Below are 24,676 nucleotides of genomic sequence, written 5' to 3' on the forward strand. Positions count from 1 at the left end.
GCCCGTGGGGGTCTGCTCACCTGCAGGAAAAGAATGTTGTCTTTAGAAATGGCTTCCATCAAGTCCTTGTGGAGGGTGGGCTCTGCCCGGGGGCGGGGGGAGCCAGGCTCGGCCTCGGACCCCTCCTCGGGTCGCTGCCGGTAGAAGAGCACGTAGGCCGTGTCCTTGGGGAAGAAGGAGGTGACGTTGCTGACAGACTCGAAGGAGGAGAAGGACACCCGGGTGTCGTTGAACAGGTACCACTGGTTGTCGGGCTCCGGCCGCCCGGCGGCTCCCGGCGCCGGGGCGGGGCGGGCGGCGCCCTCGCGGGCGTAGCAGTAGTAGTGGCCGCTTTCGGAGGACAGTCCCGAGTGCACCACCACGCTGCACAGGTCATAGGCCTGGCCCCGGCCCCCGGCCAGCGGCAGGCGCAGCAGCAGGGGCACGGACACGTCATCCAGGATCTTGCGGCGCCGCATGGTGCGCAGGTCGAAGGAGAAGCGCAGCAGCGTCAGGATGAGGTAGCGCGGGCCCTGGCTCAGCTCCACCACCTTCTCGGCGTCCTGCAGGGATGCGCACGACTCGCAGTGGTAGCGGTTCTCCGACGTCAGCCTCTCAGGCGACAGGAAGTAGTTGACCAGGTCCAGGACCGAGCGGGAGCCGTCCCCGGAGGGGGCCGCAGCACTCTGCAGGGTCCCTGGGCCCGGGCCGGCCGCCGCCTCCTTCTCCTCCTGGGCCTCCTTCTCCTCCACCTTCTCCTCCTCGTCGTCCTGGGCCGCCCTCTCCTCCTCCACCTCCTTCTCCTTCTCCTCCTCCACCTTCTCCTCCTCCACCTTCTCCTCCTCCACCTTCTCCTCCACCTTCTCCTCCACCTTCTCCTCCTCCACCTTCTCCTCCACCTTCTCCTCCTCCACCTTCTCCTCCTCCACCCTCTCCTCCACCTTCTCCTCCTCCACCTTCTCCTCCACCTTCTCCTCCTCCACCTTCTCCTCCTCCACCTTCTCCTCCTCCACCTTCTCCTCCACCTTCTCCTCCACCACCTTCTCCTCCACCTTCTCCTCCGCCTCCACCTTCTCCTCCACCTTCTCCTCCTCCACCTTCTCCTCCACCTTCTCCTCCACCTTCTCCTTCACCTTCTCCTCTGCCTCCGCCTTCTCCTCCTCCCCCTGCTCCTCTCCCGCCGCCGCCGCCTCCTCTGTGCTCTCCCCCCTCTCCACCTTCTCCTCCTGCCCGCTCTGCCCCCCGAGGCCGTGGGGGCCCAGGCCTTCCATGTCCAGGATGGTGGGGGGGACGCCCCCCGTGATGCAGTGCTTCCTCTGCCGCGGAGGCCCGGCGCTGCCTGGCTCCTGGGCGCCGGCGTCCTCCGCGGGGAGCAGCACTGAGCCCAGGCGGCGGCGGCGGTGGTGGTGGTGATGGTGGTGGTGGCGGCGGCAGCGCTCGGGCGGGGGGAAGGCGAGCGAGAGGTCCGTGAAGGCCTCCTCCCTGGAGGAGACGTTCAGGCAGCGGAGGCAGCATATCCGAGTCACGATCTTGCCCCCAAACATCTTCTCCACGGAGGTGGCGCTCGGGACGGGGGGCTCCTCGGGCGGCGAGGGCAAGCTCGACTGCTTGAGCTTCTGGCAGATCCTCGTCCCGGTCTTCTCCTCTTCGTGCAGCCTGGTGCGGGGAGGAAAGGCTTTCGTCCACATGCACGGGTCACACACGTTTACACACGTGCAGCAGGCGGCACAGGGAACACACTTGCATGTGTACTAGGTGGCATCCGTGCACGTGTACTCAGGACAAGCATGCACACTACATACTTAACCTTCATAAAGCTCACAAACCTGCCACAAAAAGCTGTATGTGTGCCCCCAGAGTGCTGATGAGAAAACACACACGTGCACACTCAGGCAGGCACAGCACAGTGTACATACACACACTTACCCTCCCCCATCATGCTTCACGTCAGCACCTCCAGAACGTCCCCCCACCCGCAGCTCCTGTCCCCATCTTCTCCAAGCCTTCCACAAGCGCCGGGCCACACCCGTTTCCAGGAAGAGACAGCGCCGCCCAGGGCCACGGGGCTTCCCCCAGCACCCTCTCCAGACGCGGAGCCCCGGCCTCCCCTACCGATCCAGCAGGTACTTCAGGTACTCCGAGCAGTCCTGCTGGGTGCCGGGGCTGAACCAGGGTGTCCAGGATGCAGACAGGAAGTTCTCTGGAGAAATGGCAGGACGCTGCAACCAAAGCAGAAGACAGACGAGTCAGGAGCTGGGGGGCCACTCACCAACCAGCTCCACAGCGTGCCGTGCCTGAGGGTCGCTCTGGGGAGTCACTGCCCCAAATTCCCAGCCTCCCCATTCATTCCCAGCTGTCCGTCCCTGACTTTTTCCATCCTACCAAGTCCATGCCGCCTAAGAGCACGGCATCCACGTAGAGAAACAGTCCTCCAGGAGTCTGTTCTTCCCTTGTTTGTTGCCCTTCCCTCTGCCTGAAACACCCTTTCCCCTATCAGAAGCTTAGCTAAAAGTTCAAGTCCCAGATGCAGGGACCCTGTCCCATGCAGTCCTCCAAGGGCTACCATCCCCCTCACGATCAACCTCTCCCTACCCTGTGTGGAAACCACACACGCCTCGTTCTCGGCTTAAGAACTACAGGTCCATCTTCCCCACCAGACTGTGCCCTGTGAAAGCATGACTGTGGCTGACGCACCTCCATGCCCCTGCCCCTGCAGAGGGCCTGGTGTGATGCCTGGTCAAGGCCCTTAGGTTCCATGAGGGCAGAAGCAGTGAATAAAACATACAACCCTCAGGGTGCCTGGCAGTGTGAGTGCTCCAAAATGACAGCCGGCCAACAGAGCAATACCTCATACGGCAGACTGGACCACCGACGGGAGCGATGTGGGCAGCACTACACCGGGGGGCTCCGCTGGCAAGCCCTCTCCTGCCCAGTCAGGGCACTGAGCCAGCCCCATGGGTCTGCCCGTGAACCCACGCCTGCCTGGACGAGGGCCCAACAGCTTACAGCAAGCAGGGGCCCGGAGGCAGGTGCAGGCAGGCTCCAATGAAGGCGAGGCATCAGACCAGGCCTCCTCTCCAGCATCCCCCGCCTCCCACACCCTGCTCCCCCTGGACTCACCTGGCTGTGCTCCAGGAAGGCGAAGAGCCACTGCAGCTTCGTCATCAAGGGCTGCGAGTTGTTTTCGGTCAAACGGAGCACACAGTGTCTGAAACTTCAAAACAGAGCACCCAGAGTTAAGCCGGGGCACCCAAAGAGCCTCTAACTCACCCACACTGAGGCAACCCAAGGCCTCCAGGCCACAGGCAGGACAGACACTTGTAGCTCAACTCTGGGCCAGAAGCCGGGCAGGGGGGCAGGTGAACAACTCCAGTTCTAACAGCCCCTGACTCCAAGATCTGAATGTCCTAAGGTTCTAATATTTGAACTCTCAGACACGCTCCAGAGTCCATGCCAATATCACCACCAGCCGCTCACACCCTCCGCCCTGCATCCCTGGGTGATGGTGTTCAGACCATCCAGAGTAGCAGGTCCCCACTCCAACCAGAGTCCCTTCCCCTAGGACCACCCCCAAGTTGTTCCTCTTTCCTCGAATGAGCAAGGCAGGGGTCAATGTGAAGAATATGCTGGAAAAAAAAGAGGGCGCTGTGGGAGTAGGCTGGGGCTCTTGACACATCTGATCCTACGGGAGATGAGAAGAAGCCCTTCCTGACAACCACATCTCCTGGAGCAAGCCAATTCCCAGGCCCCAGCTGAGTTCCTGTTCTCACAAAAAGCTCTGAGCATACAGGTCAGGCATCTCTCCCGCCTGCACCCACTGTACGGGGCAGTGTAATCAAAGTGTGGTCCACTTAGCAGGCTGTGACAAAGCAAGTTCGGAGAGAGCATTTAGAAACTTGCATAGTGATTTGACATCACTGTTATACAGACACATGATCATCACCTAGTAAGTCATTGCATTATATTCTACAAAAGTAGGAGTCTACAGCAGACTGGAAATCCAAAAACAAAACAAAGCTAGTCCTTCCCCAGGCAGCTTGAGAAGCACAGCAGCAGTGGTGTCAGAAGTCCTGGAGTTTAGTTCCAACCTCGATCCCCTAGAGCTGAAACTGAGAGAACAAACTGCCTGGAGCTCCTCCCACAGCCAAAGACAAGCCTCACTTTGAGACTTGTCAAAAAGATGCTGAAGTGCGGTACTGGCCAAAGAACAGGGAAACCGATAAATAGAATAAAAAGCCCAGAAACAGACCCCCATATACACAGTCAAGTCATCTTTAATAAAGGAGCAAAGGCAATATAATGGGGCAGAGACACTCTCTGATCAACAAAATGGTACCGGAACAAGTAAACGTCCTCCACCAAAAAAAATTAATCTGAACACAAACACTACACCCATCACAAAAGTTAACTCAAAATGGATCATAAAATGCTCAAGTATAAAACTCCTAGAAAACAACAAGAGAAAACCTGGTGACCTTGAGTGTGGTGAATACCTTTTTAGAAAAATCACCAGAATAATAAGCCAAATTTCATTAAAGTTAAAATAATTGTTACAGTATCAAGAGAATTAGAAGACAAACCAGAGACTAGGAGAAAATATTTGTACAAAACACATCTCATAAAGGACTGTTAAAAATAAGTACACACAAAGAACTCTTAAAATTCAACAGGAAAACAAACAACCTGATCAAAAAAATAAGCCAAACATCTTAACAGACATCTCTATCACACACAGACACACACACACACAAATACACACACTCACACAAACATATAAATAGCAAATAAGCAATGAAAAGATGCTCAACATCATGTCAGTCAGGGAAATATATATTAAAACAACGAGATACCACTACATACTGTATTAAGATGACAGAGTAGAAGGATGTGCACTCGTGTTCTTTGAGAACAAAATCACAACTAGCTGCTGAACAACCATCAACAGGAGAATTTTGGAACCCACCAAAGAAGATACCCCAACTCCAATGGCAAAGGAGAAGCTGCAACAAGACGGCAAGATGGACGAAATTGCATTTAAAATCAAACTTCATACACACCAGAGTCGTGTGGAGGGCGCAAACAAAACCTTGTGTGCACGAGGACTCAGAGAAAGGAGCAGTGATTCCCACAGTCCTGCTTATGAGTGTTTGAGGGTCTCCTGCAGACACATGGGTCAGCAGTGGCCAGCCGCAGGGACAGGGGCTTTGGCAGCAGCAGTCCTGGGAGGCACAGCGTGTGGCATGAGTCCTCTTGGAGGAGGTCACCATTTGTCCCACCATTGAGCCACCAGGTGGACCACCCACAAACTGGAGAACAATTATACCAAAGAAGTTCTCACACTGTTGCAAAAGTTTTAGGCCCTAACACAGACTTTCCAACCTGGGGATCTGGCAAGTGTCAATTTCTCAGCTGTGTCCAACTCTTCACAAACACATAGACCATAGCCCACCAGGCTCCTCTGTCCATGGAACTGTCCAGGCAAGAATACCGGAGTGGGTTGCCATTTCCTTCTCCTGGGGATCTACCCGACCCAGGGATTCCCCGGGTCTCCTGAATTGCAGGCAGATGTTTTACCATCTGACCCACCAGGAGGCAGGGGATCCAACAAAGGGACTGAGATTTCCCAGGGAATGTGGCTTTGAAGGTCAGCTGGATTTGATTACAGAACTTCCAGAGGACTGGGGAAACAGACTCCTCAAAGGCACAAACAAAACCTTGTCCCACCAGGACCCAGGAGAAAGGAGCAGTGACCCCACAACAGCCAGCCAGACCTGTCTGTGAGGTTCTGAGAGTCTCTGGCAGAAGGGTAAGTCAGGGGTACCGACAGCAGCAGTCCTGGGAGGAGCTTTGCTGGCATAAATCCTTTCGGAGGAGGTTGCCATTACACCTACCATAGCTTGGCCTCAGGCCAAACTTCAAGGAGGAAACACAGCCCCACCCATCAACAGAAAACTGGATTAAAGATTTACTGATCATGGCTTTCCCACCAGAGCAAGACCCAGTTTTCCCCATAGCCAGTCCCTCCCATCCAGAAGCTTCCATAAGCCCCTCATCCTCATCCATCAGACGGCAGACAGTATAAAAACCACAATCACAGAAAACTAACCAAACTTATCATGTGGATCACAGCTTTGTCTAACCCAACAAAACTCTGAGCCTTGCCGTGTAAGGCAAGATGGACAGGTCGTGGTGGAGAGTTCTGACAAAACGTGGTCCACTGGAGAAGGGATTGGCAAATCACTCCAGCGTTCTTGCTTTGAGAACTCCATGAGAAGTATGAAAAGGCAAAAATATATGACACTGAAAGATGAACCCCCCAGGTTGGCAGGTGTCCAATATGCTACTGGAGAAGAGAGGAGAAATAACTCCAGAAGGAATGAAGAGGCTGGCCAGAGCAGAAACAATGCCCAGCTGTGGATGTGTCTGATGGTAAAAGTAAAGTCATGCTGTTGAGAACAATACTGCATAGGAACCTGGAATGTTAGGTCCATGAATCAAGGTAAATTGGAAGTGGTCAAACAGGAGACAGCAAGAGTGAACATCGATATTTTAGAAATAAGTGAACTAAAATGGATGGGAATGGGCAAATTTAATTCAGATGACCATTGTATCTACTACTGTGGGCAACAATCACTTAGAAGAAATGGAGTAGCCCTCATAGTCAACAAAAGAGTCTGAAATGCAGTACCTGGATGCAATCTCAAAGATGACAGAATGATCTCAGTTCATTTCCAAGGCAAACCATTCAATATCACAGTAATCCAAGTCTATGCCCCAACCACTAATGCCAAAGAAGCTGAAGTCAAATGGTTCTAAGAAGACCTGCAAGGCCATCTAGAACTAACACCAAAAAAGACGTCCTTTTCATCATAGGGGACGGGAATGCAAAAGTAGGAAGTCAAGGAACACCTGGAGTAACAGGAAAGTTTGGCCTGGGAGTGTGGAATGAAGCAGGGCAAAGGCTAAATAACAAGAGTTTTGCCAAGAGAACACACCTGTCATAGAAAACACCCTTTTCCAACAACACAAGAGATGACTTTACACATGGACATCACCAGAGGGTCAATACCGAAATCAGATTAGATTGTATGTTTTGCAGCTGAAGATGGAGAAGCTGTATACGGTCAGCAAAAAACAGGACTGGGAGCTGACTGTGGCTCAGATCATGAACTTGTTATTGCAAAATTCAGACTTAAATTGAAGTAAGTAGGGAAAACCACTAAGCCGTACAAGTATGACCTCAATCAAATCCCTTATGATTATACAGTGGAAGTGACAAATAAGAGTCAAGGGGTTAGATCTGATAGACAGAGGGCCTGAAGAACTATGGACAGAGGTTTAGCATTGTACAGGAGGTGATGATCAAAACCGTCCCCAAGAAAAAGACATGCAAAAAGGCAAAATGGTCGTTTGAGGAGGCCTTGCAAATAGCTGAGAAAAGAGGAGACGCAAAAGGCAAGGGAGAAAAGGGAAGATATACCCATCTGGATGCAGAGTTCCAAAGAATAGCAAGGAGAGATAAGAAAGCCTTCTGAAATGAACAGTGTAAAGAAATGGAAGAAAACAATAGAATGGGAAAGACTAGAGATCTCTTCAAGAAAAGTAGACATACCAAGGAAACAGTTCATGCAAAGATGGGTACAATGAAGGACAGAAATGGTATGGACCTAACAGAAGCAGAAGATATTAGGAAGAGGGGGCAAGAATACACAGGAGAACTGTACAAAAAAGATCCTGATGACCTGGATAACCACGATAGTGTGATCACTCACCTAGAGCCAGACATCCTGGAATGTGAAGTCAAGTGGGCCTTAGGAATCATCACTACAAACAAAGATAGTGGAGGTGATGTAATTCTAGCTGAGCTATTTCAAATCCTAAAAGATGATGCTGTGAAAGTGCTGCACTCAGTATGTCAGCAAATTTGGAAAACCAGCAGTGGCCGCAAGACTGGAAAAGGTCAGTTTTCATTTCAATCTCAAAGAAAAGCAATGCCAAATACTGTTTAAACTACCATACAATTGCACTCACTTCACATGCTAGGAAGGTCATGCTCAAAATCCTCCAAGCTTAGCTTCAATATGTGAACCAAGAACTTCCAGATGTACAAGGTGGATTTAGAAAAGGCAGAGGAACCATAGATCAAATTGCCAACATTCACTGGATTGTACAGAAAGCAAGGGAATTCCAGAAAAACATCTACCTCTGATTCATTGACTACAATAAAGCCTAGCCAATGAAGGCTTTGACTGTGTGGACCACAACAAACTGTGGAAAATTCTTTAAGAGATGGAAATAACAGACCACCTTACCTGCCTGAGAAACCTGTGTGCATGCTGGTCAAGAAGCAACTGTTAGAACTGGACATGGAACAATGGACTGGTTAAAAATTGGGAAAGAAGTACATCAAGGCTGTTTATTGTCACCCTGCTTATTTAACTTCTATTCAGAGTTACATCATGTGAAATGCTGGGCTGGATGAAGCTCAAGCTGGAATGAAGATTGCCAAGAAAAGTATCCATAACCCCAGATATGCAGATGACACCATCCCTATGGCAGAAAGCAAAGAGTAACTAAAGAGCTTCTTGATGAAGGTGAAAGAAGAGAGTGAAAAAGCTGGCTTAAAACTCAGCATTCAAAAAAACCTTAAGATCATGGCATCCAGTCCCATTACTTCATGACAAATAGTTGGGGAAACAATGGAAACTCTGACAGACTTTATTTTCTTGGGCTCCAAAATCACCACAGACAGTGATTGCATCCTCGAAATTAAGAGACACTTGCTCCTTGGAAGAAAAGCTATGACAAACCTAGACAGCGTATTAAAAAGCAGCGAAATTACTTCGCCGACAAAGGTCTATATAATCAAATTATGGTTTTCCACCCAGTCATGTACAGATGTGAGAGTTGGACCACCAAGAAGGCTCAGCACCGAAGAATTGATGCTTTCTAACTGTGGTGTTGGAGAACTCTTGAGAGTCCCTTGGACAGCAAGGAAACCACATCAATCCTAAAGGAAATCAACCCTGAATATTCGTTGGAAGGACTAATGCTGAAGCTCCAATACTTTGGCCACCTGATGCAACGAGCTGACTCATTAGAAAAGATACTGATGCTGGGAAAGACTGAAGGCAGGAGGAGAAGGGGACAACAGAGGATGAGATGATTGGATGGCATCACCAACTCAATGGACACGAGTTTGAGGAAACTCCGGGAGATGGTGAAGGACAGGGCAAGCTGGTATGCTGCAGTAAATGGGGTCACAAAGAGTCAGACACAGCTGAGCCACTGAACAACAACAACAACCTATTAAAAAGGCCAAAATCCATACACTATAGACACTATGTATAAAAAAGATAACTAATTAGATCCTATTGTATAGCTCAGGGAACTCTACTCAGTGCTCTGTGGTGACCTACATGAGAAGGAAATCCAAAAGAGAGGGGGTATATATACACATAGAGTTGACTCACCCTGCTGTACAGTAGGAACTAACGCAACATCAGCAAGCAACTATATTCCAGTAAGTACTAATTTTTTTAAAAAAAGAAAGGCCAAAATCCTGAACACTGACAACACCAAATGCTAGCAAGGACGGGGAACAACAGGAATTCTCATTTATTGCTGGTGGAAATGTAAAATAGTATAGCTACTTTGGAAGAAAGTTTTCCAGTTTCTTACACAACCAGATACACTCTCACCATCCTATGCAGCAATCATACTCTTTGGTATCTACCCTAAGAAGGTGAAACCTTAGGTCCACACAAAAACTTGTACAAGTATGCTGATGCAAGCTTCCTTCATAACTGCCAACTGTTAAGCAACAAAATACCCTATATCCTTCAACAGGTTAATGGATAAATGGAACTGTGGTACATCCTGACACTGGACAGTTTCCAGTGCTAAAAAGAAATGAGCTCTCAAGCCATGAAAAGAAATGGAGGAACTTTAAATGCATATTACTGAGTTAAAAAACTCAATCTGAAAAGACTACATACTATATGATTCCAATTGTATGATTCTGAAAAAGGCAAAACTATGAAAACAGTAAGAAGGTTGCCAGGAGTTGGAAGGGGATGAACAGATAGAGCGGAGGATTTTTTAGGCAGTGAAAATACACTAAATGAACCTCTGGGACAACACTAAACACACCAACATTTTCATTATAGGGTCCCAGAAGGGGGAGAGAGAAAAGGCCCGAGAAAATATTTTAAGAGATAATAGCTGAAAACTTCCCTAATATGGGAAAGGAGAAAGTCCCATACAGGATAAACCCAAGGAGGAACAGACTGGGACATATATTAATCAAACTGACAAAAGTTAAAGACAGAAAATATTAAAAACAACAAGGGGAAAGCAACAAATGACATAAAATGGGATCCCCATAACTTTATCAGCTGATTTTTCAGCAGAAACTCTGCAGGCCAGAAGGGAGTGGTATGGTATAGTTAAAGTAATAAAAGGGAGAAAACTGCAACCAAGAATACTCTACCCAGCAAGGCTCTCGTTCAGATTTGACAGAGAAATCAAAAGTTTTATAGACAAGCAAGAACTAGGAGAATCTAGCACCACCAAACCAGCTTTACAACAAATGTTAAAGGAATTTCTCTAAGTAGAAAAGGCTACAACTAGAAATAAGAAAATTATGAATGGGACAGTTCACTGGTAAAGGCAAACATACAGAAAGGTAAGAAATCATCTACTCACAAATATGATATCATGACCAGCAAACGTTAAGAAGAGCAGAGCAGAAATGCAGCATATTGGAAATGCATGGGAAATTAACAGACTAGCAACTTAAAAAACAATCTTGTAAAGACTGTTATATCAAAACCTCATAGTAATGTAAGAATTGAATCGCCTTTCCATGTCCGACGCAGGATACAGCATGCTTGGGGCTGGTGCACGGTGATGACCCAGAGAGATGTTATGGGGAGGGAGGTGGGAGAGGGGTTCATGTTTGGGAACGCATGTACACCCGTGGTGGATTCATGTCAATGTATGGCAAAACCAATACAGTATTGTAAAGTAAAATAAAGTAAAAATAAAAATTAGAAAAAAATAATAAGAAAAAAAAAACCTCATAGTAACTGCAAACCAAGTCTACACTACATACACACATAAAAAAAGAAAAAGGAATCCAAACTCTACACTAAAGATAGTCAACAAATCACAAGAGAAGAAAGCAAAGAAGATGGGAAGGGAAAAGACTTACAAAAACAAAGTTAAAACAACAAAATGGCGATAAGAACATTCATATTGATAATTACCTTAAATATAAATGGATTAAATGCTCCAGCCAAAAGACACAGACTGGCTGAATGGATACAAAATGAGTCCCATATATACCTTGTCTACAAGAAACTCACTTCAGATCTAGGGACACATATGACTGAAAATGAGGAGATGGAAAAAGGCATTCCATGCAAATAAAAATCAAAAGAAAGCTGGAGTAGCTCATCAGACAAAATAGACTTCAGAATAAAGACTGTTATAAGAGACAAAGAAGGACAGTGCATAATGATCAAAGGATCAATCCAAGATTCAACAACTGTAAATATGTGTGCCCAACATAGAAGCACCTCAATATATTAGGCAAATGCTAACAGCCATAAGAGGAGAAACCAACTGTAGTACAACAATAGTAGGGGACTCTAACCCTCCCCACACACTTTCATCAAAGGGCAGATCATCCAAACAGAAAATTAAGAGAGAAATAATGGCCTTGCATGACATATTAGACAAAATGGACTTAACTGATATTCAGAGAGCATTGTATCCAAAAGCAAAATACAAATTCTTTTTTAAGTGCAGGTGGAACTTCTCCAGGATTGACCACATGCTGGGCCACAAGGCAAGCCTTGGTAAATTTAAGAAAACTTGGAATCATATCAAGCATCTTTTCTGACAACAACACTACAGGATTAGAAGTACTGACCACAGGGAGAGATGTGAAATCATTCTCACAGAATATCTACTGAACACTGACAGAAGGCCTCAGACTGGCTAAAAAGGCAAAAAAAAAAAAAAAAAAAAAAGCACACAAACCTCCATGTAACTGGGTAGGGGAAAAAAGCAAGCAAGCAAGACAGGAATTGGGATGAGATGTTTACCACTGGGTGGGAGCTATAAAGGAGGAAAGACTTCTGCAACCTGGGAAGCCTCCTCACTGGCAAGGAGATCAGCCAGGGTGGAAGGGGAGCCTCGTGGCCTCAGAGGAGAGTGCAGCGGGCTGTTCGTGGCAGCCGGAGCAGAGGAAGAACTGCACAGACAGGCAGTACCACCAGGCACTCCTCAGCCTGACGTGCAAGTCCACTGGGGCTGGCAGGGGCGGGGTGCTGGAACTCAGGCTTCCGCTATCAGAAGCGGGGAGAGGACTGGGGCTGGAATCCAGTGTGACTACACCTGGGGGTGTATGACTACCAGTCTGTGGCAAGTAGATATAGCAAGGGGTTAACGTGCTTGAAAACCAGGGTAACCACAAAAACATACAATAAATTCACACACACACACACACACACACACAGAAGGGAACTATAATACAAAAGAAAATCATCAAACCACAACAGGAAAAAGAAAGGGACAAAGAAGAAATATAAATCAACAGGGAGACTTCCCTGGTGGTCCAGTGGCTGAGACTCCAGGCTCCCAGTGCAGAGGCCAGGGCTCGATCCCTGATCAGGGAGCTAAATCACACATCCACAGCTAACAGTTTACATGCCGCAACTAAAAGACAGAGCCTGCCGCAACAAAGACCCAGCACAGCCAAGTAAATAAATGAACAGGAAAACAAGGTTTAAATGGCAAAAATAATATACTCCAATCAAAAGACACAGAATGGAAGGCTGGATGAAAAAACAAGAGCCTTCAATATGCTGCCTATAAGTGACCCACTTTAGAGCAAAGGACACACAAAGATTGAAAGCGAGGTGATGGGAAAATATATTTCATGCAAATAGAAATGAAAAGAAAGCAGGGGTGTCAATACTCTCATCAGACAAAACAGACTTCAAAACAAAGATCATGAAACATTGTCTAGCTGCGATTCATGGGGTCGCAAAGAGTCGGACACGACTGAGCGACTGAACTGAACGGAACTGAATACAAAACGTACCAATGTTTCCTTAGGACAGACTCCCAAGGCCATAGAAACAAAAACAAAATCAAATGAGACCTAATCAAACTTAAAAGTTTTTGCACAGCAAAGGAAACAATAAACAAAATGAAAATAATAACCTACAAAATGGAAGAAAATATTTGCATACAATGTGACCAACAAGGGCTTAATATCCAAAATATATACAAATAGCTCATACAACTCAACAACAACCAAAAAAACAACCTAACAGAAAAACAGGCAGAAGACCAAAACAAACATTTCTCCAAAGTAGACAAACAGATGGCCAGTGGCATGGAAAAATGCTGTTAGGGAAATTAAATCAATAGTCTTGTTTAGGCTTCAGAGACAAAGCAGAGCAGGCCTCTGACCTAGCTTTTCACCTGCCTGGACATTGCCCTGACTTTGAGCGCCCTGACTGCCTGCTGTGAATGCAAGACTTGAGGCACCATAGATAAGACTGGAGACAAATTCTGAAATTGTTGAGCCCCTGGAGGGGTGCTGGTCAACCAAGCGCCAGGCTTAACAAGATTCCACGTTTTACAGGACAAAAAAAATAGCATTAACATGAAACCAGAGCTGCAATTTGCTCACATATTGATGGTATCAGTTTGCATCCAGGGATTAAAAGCAGGAACCCACAACTGCAATTTTTAAAGTCTCACCCATGGAGCAGATGCACTAGCTGGGACCTTTCCCCCCAAAACCTACCTATTTGGTGATGTATCCTCTGCTGTTTCCATTTCTCTTTTCTTTTAATGTTAGTATATTGAAACCAAGCTAAATAATTCCCTAATAAATATTTGTATTATTTATTTGTATATAAGGAGTGGCTTATTTTGTTAACAAATCCTTTGAACCTGAGAGGAAAGTGAAAACAAGACACTAGTTGGTGCAGAGTAGGATTTGTGAAACAAAATGCCTCTCTTCAAGAAGAAAGAGATTAAGGTTGATGAAGTTTTTATTCCCAGATGGCAAGATTCACCTTATTGCTCATTAGCTAATGAACGGTACATATTCACTGGATTATGTGAGAACTGGAATCTTAAAAAGTGGTCCAAACCCTTAGCAGTTACTGAATGTTTGCGGCTCGCACAGACTGAAAAAGGATAAGAATGTGACACTCTGGATGAGACGCTGGATCCTTTTCTCTGCCTACTGCAAGGTACATGAAGCTAATTTAAAATTGTCTAAGAAGTTACAGCTGGGAAAGGAATTATGAGATTTGTGAGGGCAATTGCCCATGGTACAATGCCAAAATTATACTGGCATTAAAAAAAATTGGCATTAAATCTTCACATTTTAAGTAGGCTCTCCCTTGCACCTGCCCACAGCTCTAACAGTGTCCCCCACTGCCCTCTCTCTTTTCTTTTTCCAGTTGCAGACTTGTACCTCCCCAGCTCCCTGCCTCCCTCTCCATCAGCTAATTCCCTTCTAACTTCCCCTATCAGGGGAATGAGGAGCCTAGCTTCCCCCACTTTAGCAAGTTTCTTTGCCCCTGCAGATTCTTCTGATCAAACAAAGACCTCACCGCCCCAGGGGAGCAATCCAAGATTTTTATCAGCCCATCTGCCCTTGTTATCACAGTCAATTTTAGCATTATTTGGTCTATATTTCCGCTGTAAAACTGTGACTATAGAAAGATGACCTTTTTTTTTTTTTTTTTTGACACAGGATGGCCATGATATTCTTTAGACTCTGGAGAAAACTGGTTAAAATTTTTTTTCTCTTTGAAACTGCAAAACTGGTTCTTTTTGCATATGCAGTTAAAAAACAGCTAGCCTGTTAAAAAGCACTGCCTAGTAAATAGCTTGGTGTGTCAGACAGTAAAGAATTTGCCTGCCATTCAGGAGACCAGAGTTCGATCCCTGGGTCAGGAGATCCCCTGAAGAAAGGAATGGCAACCCACTCCAGTATTCTTGCCTGGAGAATCCCATGGACAGAGGAGCCTGGCGGGCTAAAGCCCGCCACTCAGACACAACTGAGTGACTAAGCACTCACACAGGGAAAAGCTTGAAGTTAACGCTTGTATGTCTTTGAAATACACAGCCCACTTTGCCTGAGACCTCAGCCTTGGGTAAATTAGAACTTCAAGCTAAGAAAGAAAGGGTTGGGGGGAGGGGTCAAAGAGACATTTTAAATCTCAAGTGGAAAACTATGAGAGCTCTGCCTGGATTTATGTATGTCTCAGTGTGTCTTTGTTTTGGATAATATTGCTGAAGTTAATCTGCATATGAACTCTAATTCAATTGACTTAAAGCAAAGTAAGTGTTTACAAATCAAACAGTTACAAGAGAAATCAACCTAAATGAATTTCAGGTTCCCATGAACTGGGAAATAGTAAATATTTCATGGCTTCCCAGGTGGCTCTAGTGATAAAGCCTGCCAGTGCAGGAGACATAAGAAACATGGGTTTTATTCCTTGGTCAGGAAGATACCCTAGCGGAGGAAATGGAAATCCACTCTAGTATTCTTGCCTGAAGAATCCCATGAACTGAGGAACCTGTTGGGCTACAGTCCACGGGGTCACAGAGTCAGACACAACTGAAGCGACTCATCATTAATGTTTATTTGCTAATCTAATTAAGGCATGTCTTGAGTCATCAACACTGTGTAATTTAATGTAAGCTAAATTTGTCCATAAGGAAAGTAACTCAAGTGAAGAAACTTTTAAACAAAGAAAAATGTAAATGAGACAAGAGCTTTTAGATAAATTCTATTAATTTATGAATGCTTTATTATGCTTTAGGAATGTCTGTCTAAAATAGTTTCTCCAGGTTGGAGTAACTTGAATTTCTAGAGTTGTGCTAAACTAAGTGATGAAAGTTTACTGAATAGCTAGGTCATTTCCAAATAAAATAAGATTTTAAAATATTAATCACACTAACTTCCTCTTACAGAGAAACTAAAGAGATTCTGGACTATTAATGTTTGGTGCCACTCTGAGATTTTCTCTATAAGAAAGCAAATGTTTTTAGAAATTAGCACTGGTATTTACATTCACCAATTTACAGTATTCTAATATAAAGGACAGTTCAGGGTTGCTTAAGGATAGTAGGATGTGTGTTTTTAGTTAAAAAGAAAAGTATGAAAAATGAAATTACATTTTATTAAATAAAAAGGTCTGACTTACAGATATCTGTTTCTAAATGAACAAAGTGATTTTTCTTTTTTTAAACAGAGGTTTATGGAAGATGGACCCCAAGAAAAGAGTTTTGTGCATAGTGCAAATTTTGAGACATCAAACTGCCTTTGATAATGGATTTTAAATTTCTTTACCTCTAAAGTGATCTATGTTTACCTTCAAAATCTTTTGTTACTTTGGCCAAGTAAATAACTGTTTCACAGTGACCTATATGATCCTATCTAACTGAGTGTTATAAACCCTTTTCGTAGTTTTGGCAAAACTTCCTAAAATTCTTAGTTTAGTTCAGTGGCTCAGTCATGTCCGACTCTTTGCGACCCCATGGACTGCAGCACGCCAGGCCTCCCTGTCCATCACCAACTCCCAGAGTCTACCCAAACCCATGTCCATTGAGTCGGTGATGCCATCCAACCATCTTATCCTCTGTCATCCCCTTCTCCTCCTGCCCCTAATCCCTCCCAGCATCAGGGTTTTTTCAAATGAATCAGCTCTTTGCATCAGCTGGCCAAAGTATTGGAGTTTCAGCTTCAGCATCAGTCCTTCCAGTGAACATTCAGGACTGATCTCCTTTAGGATGGACTGGTTGGATCTCCCTGCAGTCAAAGGGACTTTCAAGAGTCTTCTCCAACACCACAGTTCAAAAGCATCAATTCTTCAGCGCTCAGCTTTCTTTATGGTCCAACTCTCACATCCATACATGACTACTGGAAAAACCAGAGCCTTGACTAGACAGGCCTTTGTTGGCAAAGTAATGTCTCTGCTTTTTAATATGCTCTCTAGGTTGGTCATACCTTTTCTTCCAAGGAGTAAGCGTCTTTTTATTTATGGCTGCAGTCACCATCTGCAGTGATTTTGGAGCCCCCCAAAATAAAGTCTGACACTGTTTCCATTGTTTCTCCATCTATTTGACATGAAATGATGGGACCGGATGCCATGATCTTAGTTTTCTGAATATTGAGCTTTAAGCCAACTTTTTCACTCTCCTCTTTCACTTTCATCAAGAGGCTTTTTAGCTCCTCCTCACTTTCTGCCATAAGGGTGGTGTCATCTGCATATCTGAGGTGATTGATATTTCTCTTGGCCATCTTGATTCCAACTTGTGCTTCACCCAGCCCAGTGTTTCTCATGATGTACTCTGCATATAATGAAGTTCTTCTGATCTCTAGCTGACTTTGGGGTGCTTTAGAGGGCCCCTGAGACATCCCAAAGAGAGATATTAAACTACCTGGGTTCATTTGACATGTTAAATTACATGAGAAGTACTGTTGGAGGAGTGATAAATCTCAGGTTATACTGTATGGCTGATTTACTAATATACATATCCTACAATTATGTGGAATTCATAAAGATCTGATATGTTCTGATAAAATGCTGTCAATTAAAATCTACTTTTCATATAACAGTGTATGTGTCACAGCAATGACCAGGTTGCTTTGTCAAGTGTAACATAATCAGATTTTATACATGCCTTCTATGGTTTCATTCTGATGCCTTTGCAAAAATACTGCTACTTCTTCAAGATTTATAGAAAAGACTTTCTAAAATAAACCAGATAAACACATTTTGTTATTAACAGTAACATGGTACCAGACTGAAATTTGTTAAGAAAACAAAGTTTTCTTAGAATGCAGCTTTGATAACAGATTGTGAATTCCTTTGCCTTTAAGTTATTTATATTTGTTTTTAAAATCTTATTTTTTTAAATATCTTATCCCTTTGGTAAAGTAAATAAGTATTATTTCACAGTGATCTCTGAAGATTATGGTACTCTGATAAAGCACTGAAGATAAAGCTCATTCTGCTTTGCTGTTGTTCAGTTGCTCAGTCATGTCCAACTCTCTGCCACCTCATGGACTGCAGCACACCAGGCTTCCCTGTCTTTCACTATCTCCTGGAGTTTGCTCCTACTCATGTCCATTGAGTCACTGATGTCATCCAACCATCTCATCCTCTGTCATCCCCTTCTCCTCCTGCCTTCAAGCTTTCCCAGCACTCTCAGACTACTGCTATTCTCATGTCCTTAAAACACAGCAATAGTCTACTCCTAAATTCAGTTCAGTTCACTTGCTCAGTCGTATCTGCCTCTTTGCAACCCACTGGACTACAGCACACCAGACTTCCCTGTCGATCACCAACTCCCAGAGCTTCCTTAAACTCATGTCCATTGAGTCAGTGATGCTATCCAACTATCTCATCCACTGAGTCAGTTCTTCACATCAGGTGGCCACAAGTATTGGAGTTTCAGTCAACATCAGTCCTTCCAATGAATATTCAGGACTGATCTCCTTTAAGATGGACTGGCTGGATCTCCTTGCAGTCCAAGGGACTCTCAAGAGTCTTCTCCAACACCACAGTTCAAAAGCATCAATTCTTCAGTGCTCAGCTTTCTTTATGGTCCAACTCTCACATCTATACATGACTACTGGAAAAACCACAGCCTTGACTAGACACACCTTTGTTGGCAAAGTAATGTCTCTGCTTTTTAATATGTTGTCTAGGTTGGTCATAGCTTTTCTTCCAAGGAGCAAGTGTCTTTTAATTTCATGGCTGCAGTCACCATCTGCAGTGATTTTGGAGCCCCCCAAAATAAAGTTTGTCACTGTTTCCATTATTTCCCCATGATGTTTCTCATGATGTACTCTGCATATGAGGTAAACAAGCAGGGTGACAATATACAGCCTTGACGTTTTCCTTTCCCGATCTGGAATCAGTCTATTGTTCCATGTCCAGTTCTAACTGTTGCTTCTTGATCTGCATACAGATTTCTCAGGAAGCAGGTCAGGTGATCTGGTATTCCCATCTCTTTAAGAATTTTCCACAGTTCGTTGTGATCCACATAGTGCTGTGGTTCACGGAGTCGCAAAGAGTTGGACACAATTGAGCGACTAAACTGAATTAACACAGTCAAAGGCTTTTGTGTAGTCAATAAAGCAGAAGTAAATGTTTTTCTGGAACTCTCTTGCTTTTTCAATGATTCAGTGGATGTTGACAATTTGATCTCTGGTTCCTCTGCCTTTTCTAAATCCAGCTTGAACATCTGGAAGTTCACGGTTCATGTACTGTTGAAGCCTGGCTTGGAGAATTTTGAGCATTACTTTACCAGCTTGTAAGATGAGTGCAATTAAATTGGGGAGTTTAAAATGGGTAAGCAATAGCTGTAAATCAAACAGTCAGGGGCTATAGGAAGCCCAAAACATCTACTTAGCTATTCTCTACTCCCTGACAAACTTACTTTTATTTGATGGGATAAAGCCTTCCCTGGCTGTAGGGTTAATACCCTTAATAATGAAAAATGTTTATGTTTCAATGAACATTAAATTCCAGTTTTGTTACTCATTTCTAAGATATAGTTCCTTGTTGTTATATTGTTTAAAATTTAATTAAGTTGTTAAAAGGACACTTTAAGTTTGTTTCTTATATCAGTAGTCAATCTTTGGATAAAGATCAGATGCTCCATGATCTACAACCAGGAGATTAACACTACGCTGGAGTGGAAGAAACACAAGCTGGAATCAAGATTGCTGGGAGAAATATCAATCACCTCAGATATGCAGATGACACCACTCTTATGGCAGAAAGTGAAGAGGAACTCAAAAGCCTCTTGATGAAAGTGAAAAGAGGAGAGTGAAAAGTTGGCTTAAAGCTCAACATTCAGAAAATGAAGATCATGGCATCCGGTCCCATCACTTCATGGGAAATAGATGGGAAACAGTGGAAACAGTGTCAGACTTTATTTTGGGGGGCTCCAAAATCACTGCAGATGATGACTGCAGCCATGAAATTAAAAGACACTTACTCCTTGGAAGAAAAGTTATAACCAACCTAGATAGCATATTCAAAAGCAGAGACATTACTTTGCCAACTAAGGTCCATCTAGTCAAGGCTATGGTTTTTCCAGTGGTCATGTATGGATGTGAGAGTTGGACTGTGAAGAAGGCTGAGCGCCGAAGAATTGATGCTTTTGAACTGTGGTGTTGGAGAAGACTCTTGAGAGTCCCTTGGACTGCAAGGAGATCCAACCAGTCCATTCTGAGGGAGATCAGCCCTGGGATTTCTTTGGAAGGAATGATGTTAAAGCTGAAACTCCAGTACTTTGGCCACCTCATGCGAAGAGTTGACTCATTGGAAAAGACTTTGATGCTGGTAGGAATTGGGGGCAGGAGGAGAACGGGACGACAGAGGATGAGCTGGCTGGATGGCATCTCTGACTCGATGGACGTGAATCTGAGTGAACTCCGGGAGATGGTGATGGACAGGGAGGCCTGGAGTGCTGCGATTCATGGGGTCGCAGAGTCAGACACGACTGAGCGACTGAACTGAACTGAACTGATATTAGCCTATGTCACTTGTTCCAGAAAACTGTTGTCTCTCATATTACCAAGTATATGACTGAGCTACTGATAAAAGGATAGATTTAGTTCCCTATGAAATCAATGGTTTTAATAATGTAACTTCAGAAGTGGGAAGAAGCAACAAGAGAGAATATTTTCCTGGTTCGAGAGGCTAATAAGATAGGCATGGCCTGGAGACTTCTTGGTATTCATGGGGCCTAGTCCAGTGACAGCACACTGAGTGGCCCATCAATGAAATCCCCTCCAGACCTGGGAATGAGCCTTTCTAGCACCACGGGACACAATGGCCACGAAGTGCCCTCAAAGCATAGTCGTTTCTGTGGCTATGAAGGGGCCCTGCTGACTGGAAACTGGCACTAGCAGACTGCCTCTGCGAAGATTAAATCAGGGCCACTACACTGCTGACCTTCAACATTCCCTGAAAGGAATTCAGGGTGGATATCAGAAAGCAGGCGCTCACTCTGTGCTCCAGGAAAAAGAGACAAAACAGGCCTTCAGATAGTCAGATGTTTTCAGGTAATGTTACTTATCTTTTATGAGCCCAAATTCTTCATAGAAACACTAACACCATGGTCCAATGTCTGGTCCTGTTTCTCCTGGCTGGCCTTTCTTCTAGTCACCTTGACAGCTCTTCTACTTTTATGCAGATTGACGATGACATCAGTTTGCATCCAAGGATTTCAAGCGTGAACCACAAACTGCAATTTTTTAAGCCTCACCCATGGAGTGGACACGCTACTTGGGACATTTCCCCAATTGGGACTCCATACGTGCTGTGACACAGGACTTCCCAGCACTGTTTGAGTCTGGATGTTGGTCAAAATCCAATTTGGTGATGTATCCTCTGCTGTTTCTATTTCTCTTTTCTTTTAATGTTAGTATATTGAAAGTAAGCTAGATAATTCTCCAATAAATATTTGTATTATTTGTATAAAACAAATAGCTTATTTTGTTAACAAATTCTTTGAATCTGAGATGAAAGTGAAAACTTTTGGTAAAACAGGTGCTCAGTATCACTAATTCTTCAGTTCAGTTCAGTCGCTCAGTCGTGTCTGTCTCTTTGCGACCCCATGATTAGAAAAACACAAATCAAATAAGGTACCACCACATGCCAGTCAGAATGGCCATCATTAACAAAATCTACAGGGACTTCCGTGATGGTCCAGTGGTTAAGAATTTGCCTGCTGATGCAAAGGACACGGGTTCAAATCCTGCTCCAGGAACATTCCACATACCACAGAGCAACTAAGCCCATGGGCCACGACTACTGAAGCCCACACACGCTAGAGGCCACATGCCACAACCACAGCTCCAGACCCCAAGTGCTGAAACTGCTGAAACCTAGCACCCCAGAGCCAGTGCTGTGCCACAAAAGAAGACACCGCAGCAGAAAGCCCCTACTTGATGTAACTGGAGAAAGCCCATGCATAGCAACAAATACCTAGCACAGTCAAAAATAAATAAATAATCAGTTTTCTTTTAAAAGCCTTCATAGAACAAACGCCGGCGAGTGTGGAGAAAAGGGAATCCTCCTACCCTGTTGGTGGGAATGTAGGTTGCTGCAGCCACCGTGGAAACCAGTATGGAGGTTCCTCAGAAAAGTTAAAATAGAATTACTATATGTGATTGGCTCAGAGGTTAAAGCGTCTGCCTGCAATGTGGGAGACCTGGGTTTGATCCCTGGGTCAGGAAGATCCCCTGGAGAAGGAAATGGCAACCCACTCCAGTACTCTTGCCTGGAGAATCCCATGGACGGAGGAGCCTGGTGGGCTACAGTCCACGGAGTCGCAAAGAGTCAGACACGACTGAGCGACTTCACTCACTCACTCACTCATATGATCCAGCAATTGTAATCCTGGGCAACTATACAGACAAAACTATAATTCAAAAAGATATACGTACTCCTAAGTGGATAGCAACACCATTCACAATAGCCAGGACATGGAAATAACATAAATGTCCATCAACAAATGAATGGAATAAGAAAATGTGGTACATATATACAATGGAATACACTAATCAGCCATAAAAAGAACGAAATGATGCCATTTGCAGCAACAGGGATGTAACTGGAGGTTATCATACTAAGTGAAATAAGTCAGAAAGATAAAAACAAGTATCACAAGATACCACTTTTAAGTGGAATCTAAAATATAACACAAATGAACTTATATATGAAACAGAAGGAATCACAGACATAGAGAATAGACTGGTGACTGCCAAGGGGGACAGTGGTGGAAGAGGAGTGGATTGAGAGTTTGAGTTCAGCAGATGGAAACTGTCACATATGTAATGGATAAACAAGGTCCTACTGTATAGCACAGGGAACTATATTCAATATCCTGTGATAATGGAAAAGAATATAAAAAAGAATGTATAAACAAATTGGACCTACTTAAACTAAAAGGGTTTTGCACAGCAAAAGAAACTATAAATAAAATGAAAAGACAAACCACAGATTGGGAGAAAATATTTGCAAATGATGTGACTGACAAGGGATTGTTCTACAAAATTTACAAAGAGCTCATAAGGCTTAATATCATCAAAGCAAACCACCCAATCAAAAAATGGGCAGAAGGCCCAGACAGACATTTCTCCAAAAAAGACATACAGGTGGCCAAGAGGCACATGAAAAGATGTTCAACATCGCTAATTACTAGAGAAATGCAAATCCAAACTACAATGAAAGGATTGGTGCAAGATGGCAGATACAAGGACGTGTGCTCATCTTCTCCTACCAGAGCACAAAACTGCAACTACCTTTTAAACCACCATTGACAGGAAGACACTGGAACCCACTAAAAAAAGATACCCTACACCCAAGAACCAAGGAGAAGCCACGACAAGACAGTCGGAGGGGCACAATTACAATAAAATCAAACTCTATACCTGCCAGCAACTCACAAACCGGAGAACAATAATACCAAAGAAGTTCTCGCACTACTGTGAAGGTTCTAGGCCTCAAATTAGGTTTCCAAGCCAGAAGATCCAGCCAAGGGACTGGGAATCCACAGGGAATCTGACCTGGAAGGCCAGCAGGATTTGACTGCAGAGCTTCCATAGGACTGGGGAAAACAGAGAGTCGTGGAGGGCACAAAAAACAATCTTGTGCTCAACAGGACCCAGGGGAAGGAGCAGTGACCCCACAGGAGACTGAGCCTGCCTGTGAGTATCTGAGTGTCTCCTGTAGAGGTGTGGGTCAATGGTGGTCTGTCATGGGGATGGGGGCACCGGCAGCAGCAGTCCTAGGAGACGTGTCTCCACATAAGTCCTCTTGCAGGTCATCAATAGCCCTACTTTTGTTGTTGTTGTTCAGTCACTCAGTCGTGTCCAACGCTTTGTGACTCCAAGGACTGCAGCAAGCCAGGCTTCCATGTCCTTCACCATCTCCCAGAGCTGTCACCTGCTTATTGAACTTCTATGCAGAGTACCTCATGTAAAATGCCAGGCTGGATGAAGCACAAGCTGAAATCAAGACTGCCAGGAGAAACATCAATAACCTCAGATACGCAGATGACACTGTCCTTATGGCAGAAAGTGAAGAGGAACTAAAGAGCCTCTTGATGAAGGTAAAAGAGGAGAGTGAAAAAGTTGGCTTAAAACTCAACATTCAGAAAACTAAGATTATGGCATCCAGTTCCATCACTTCATGGCAAACAAGTAAGGAAACAATGGAAACAGTGACAGACCTTATTTTCCTGAGCCCTACTATAGAGGTATATAGACTTCAGGACTGGGTCGCCTCAGGCCAAAGAACTAATAGGAAGGGAGCACAACCCCACCCATCAGCAGACAATTGGATTCAAGTTTTGCTGAGCACTGCCTTGCCCACCAGAGCAAATCCCAGTTTTCTTCACAGCCAGTCCATCCTATCAGGAAGCTTGCACAAGCCTCTTATCATCATCCACCAGAGGGCAGACGAAGAAATAAGAGCTGCAATCCCATTAGCCTCCAGACCTAAAATCACAATCACAGAAAGCTACCTCAAATGAAAAGAAATAGGATTATTTCCCAGATGAAGAAACAAGATAAATCCCTAGGAAAACAACTAAATAAAGTAGAGATAGGCAACCTCCCAGAAAA

General features: G+C 44.7%; 1 protein-coding gene across 1 annotated transcript in view; it reads right to left on the reverse strand.

The window, feature by feature from the left end:
• Window positions 1-24,676, reverse strand: part of USP35 (ubiquitin specific peptidase 35) — a 57,773-nt gene that overhangs the window by 1,332 nt on the left and 31,765 nt on the right. The window contains exons 7-11 of the mRNA XM_052662002.1: window positions 3,100-3,193; window positions 2,092-2,198; window positions 1,101-1,635; window positions 921-971; window positions 21-725 (exon numbers count right to left, since the gene is read on the reverse strand). Of these exons, the coding sequence (XP_052517962.1) occupies window positions 21-725; window positions 921-971; window positions 1,101-1,635; window positions 2,092-2,198; window positions 3,100-3,193 (1,492 nt within the window). The remainder of the gene's footprint in view (window positions 1-20; window positions 726-920; window positions 972-1,100; window positions 1,636-2,091; window positions 2,199-3,099; window positions 3,194-24,676) is intronic.

This window comes from Budorcas taxicolor, chromosome 25, assembly GCF_023091745.1.
Source record: "Budorcas taxicolor isolate Tak-1 chromosome 25, Takin1.1, whole genome shotgun sequence".
Lineage (NCBI taxonomy): Eukaryota > Metazoa > Chordata > Mammalia > Artiodactyla > Bovidae > Budorcas > Budorcas taxicolor.